At 28.2% G+C, this 2641-nt stretch overlaps 1 protein-coding gene across 2 annotated transcripts in view; it reads right to left on the bottom strand.

The window, feature by feature from the left end:
- Nucleotides 1-1829: 1829 nt before the first annotated feature.
- LOC120354914 overlaps nucleotides 1830-2641 on the bottom strand; it is a 4330-nt gene continuing 3518 nt past the window's right edge. The window contains exon 4 of one of the 2 annotated variants that reach the window (XM_039443045.1): nucleotides 1830-2056. In XM_039443045.1, the coding sequence (XP_039298979.1) occupies nucleotides 1944-2056 (113 nt within the window). In that variant the 3' untranslated portion in view covers nucleotides 1830-1943. Of the gene's footprint in view, nucleotides 2060-2641 lie in introns of both variants that reach the window. The other variant, XM_039443044.1, reaches the window with a different exon arrangement.

Here is a 2641-nt window from a genome sequence, read left to right as displayed (position 1 = left end):
GTTGTTGTTTATTTCCATGTTATTTTTTCCATGTATTTTTGCAACTCATTTGTGTAACATTATGTTGAACAAATTAAATGATTTATTTATTTATTTATTTATTTATTTATTTATTTATTTTTATTTATTTATTTATTTATTTATTTTTTATTTATTTATTTATTATTTATTATTTATTTATTTATTTATTTATTTATTTTTTATTTATTTATTTATTTATTTATTTATTATTTATTTATTTATTTATTTATTTATTTATTTATTTATTTTTATTTATTTATTATTTATTTATTTATTTATTTATTTATTATTTATTTATTTATTTATTTCCCAGACAACACAGAGACCTCTGTTGGACGTCCAGTGGATGGCCATGTCGGATATTTAGAATATCCGGCGGACATCCGTTTTTTGCCAAAATATGTCCTATGGACGTCCACAGGACATTCAAGTGTCACAGAATCCGATGTCCGTCAGACATCCAAATTTAATCCACACTAGACATTGTTTGGATATTGTAGGACATCCTACGGATGTCTTCCGGATGCAATAATTATGAAATTAGGATAGCCACTGGACATCCATCTACATCCTAATTCAATCCATGCTAGACTTTTTTGGATATTGTAGGACATCATATAGATGTCTTGTGGATGCCATAATTATAAAATTAGGAAATCCATTGGACATCTACTTACGACCAAATTTGGTCTTGCTTTCTTGACCATTGAGGAACTAAGATGTTTGTCATAAATACATTTTTTTATAATATAGTGAAGATTTAGTTACCATTCCGGTGCAGTTCATGGCCCGAAACGGTACTCAATTCTAGATTCTGTTAAAAAAGAATTTCAATAAATAAAATGCATATTAAAATTTTAACAAAATTTTATTTTTAAATCACAGGTTAATTAAAAACCATCAACATCAGTTCATAAAAGTATAACTTTCCTCCCTAGGTGTCAGTGGCGGCTCCAAAACAAAATAAACGTGTGTGTAATAATAAACAAGGATATGTAAGTGATCGTGTAATAAACAAAAACTATATTTATTCTATTGAAAATTTATTGGATAATTGGATATTTAGTTAAAAGCAATTGAGAATGTAATTGAACTTGAGAAGTTTGTGAGACCTTCTAATATTGAGAATTCCACACAATCAGTAAGGGTTTGCGTGAGCGCATAAGTACAAGCGGCAGTTAAAAATATTACTGTGCTATATATTGTATTTCCAGGCTAATAATATTAAGACTGATCTTATGTAGAACAGTTTTGGGCTTTCTATTTCTATTGTATTGATTGAATCTTGTAACTTATTTATTTCACTTATTGTTATCTCTTACAGTGACTTGGAATTTTGTTGGGAAAATGATATAATTCAAGTTCTATGACAATTATCTCTATTAAAATGACAATTTAATAATCCCTATTTATCGCGTTCTTACTTCCTATGAAAGTTAGGATTGGTATCTGCAACCTCCAATCTATATTTACACCAGCCGCCACTGCTAGGTGTACAAATAAATATTTTACAAAATGGATATAACCTTGAAAATTTTGATTCAAAAGTATTGATAAAGCAAGACTTTTTCCATATACTAAGATAATGTAGATAATTTATATAATTTATATAATAAATATATATATATATATTTTTATTTAGATAATTTATATAATTTTTGTATACTAAGATAATTTTGTTATGAATGAGTTACATTATTCTAAGAGAATCATGAAAAAAGTTAGTAGTACTCATTGAACTTAATTTAAACTATTATTTATAGGCCTATTGTTATTTACTTTTAAAAACATATTCAAGGTTCATGAAGTATGGCAAATATATGATGCAATTTTAGATGTTTAACTACAGCTACTACAAACACCGTTTTTGTTTTGTTTTATGGCAAATATATTATGCAATTTTAGATGTTTTACTACAGCTACTACAAGAACCGTTTTTGTTTTCCGCTTTGACGTTCAGGAGCATGCCTCAACCAATTTTTGGTGGCCTCTTCAATCGGTTTTTCCGTTGCTTCTTGAAACCCCATCTTAACAGCTTCTGAAATGAAGATCAAATTGTTGTAAACTGCTGATTTTATTATAGTCACAGTGAGGTTTAAATGGTGTTTTACAATTTTAGTTTTCAATCCCTTAAAACGATATTCAAGGCAACCACATTATTTCTCTTGCCCAAGTGAACAAGCCCTACTGTTCACTGAATCACTAGTAGACCAATCAGGACCTCCTATATACCAGGCATTGGTCCTGGACCAATCACGAGTAATGTAAATATATACTATATTCTGTCTAACAAAAGAACGGATTGAATATCATAATAATAATTATTGACCAAGCAAAGTGAAGTCTAAGATTCAAGTCGACGATTTAGCATTTTTCTTTATGTTTATTGTTTGTTCCGCATTTACGGCTAAATGCGGCAATGGATTTTCATGAGATTTGACAGGAATATTCATTTTTTCAACTATAAGTCGATGTATACACAAGGCTTTTTGAAATTTTGCATTTTAAGGATAATATGGTTTAGGCCTATAACTGCGAAAATCAGAATATCTCATCCCCGAAAATCATAAGTATAAAGACGAATGAACTTAACTTAAGAAGATAATGGAAACTTAAATTT

Source organism: Nilaparvata lugens, chromosome X (genome assembly GCF_014356525.2).
Source record: "Nilaparvata lugens isolate BPH chromosome X, ASM1435652v1, whole genome shotgun sequence".
Lineage (NCBI taxonomy): Eukaryota > Metazoa > Arthropoda > Insecta > Hemiptera > Delphacidae > Nilaparvata > Nilaparvata lugens.
The sequence above is the reverse complement of the archived record's forward strand: the minus strand, read 5'-3'. Positions and strand labels throughout refer to the sequence as shown.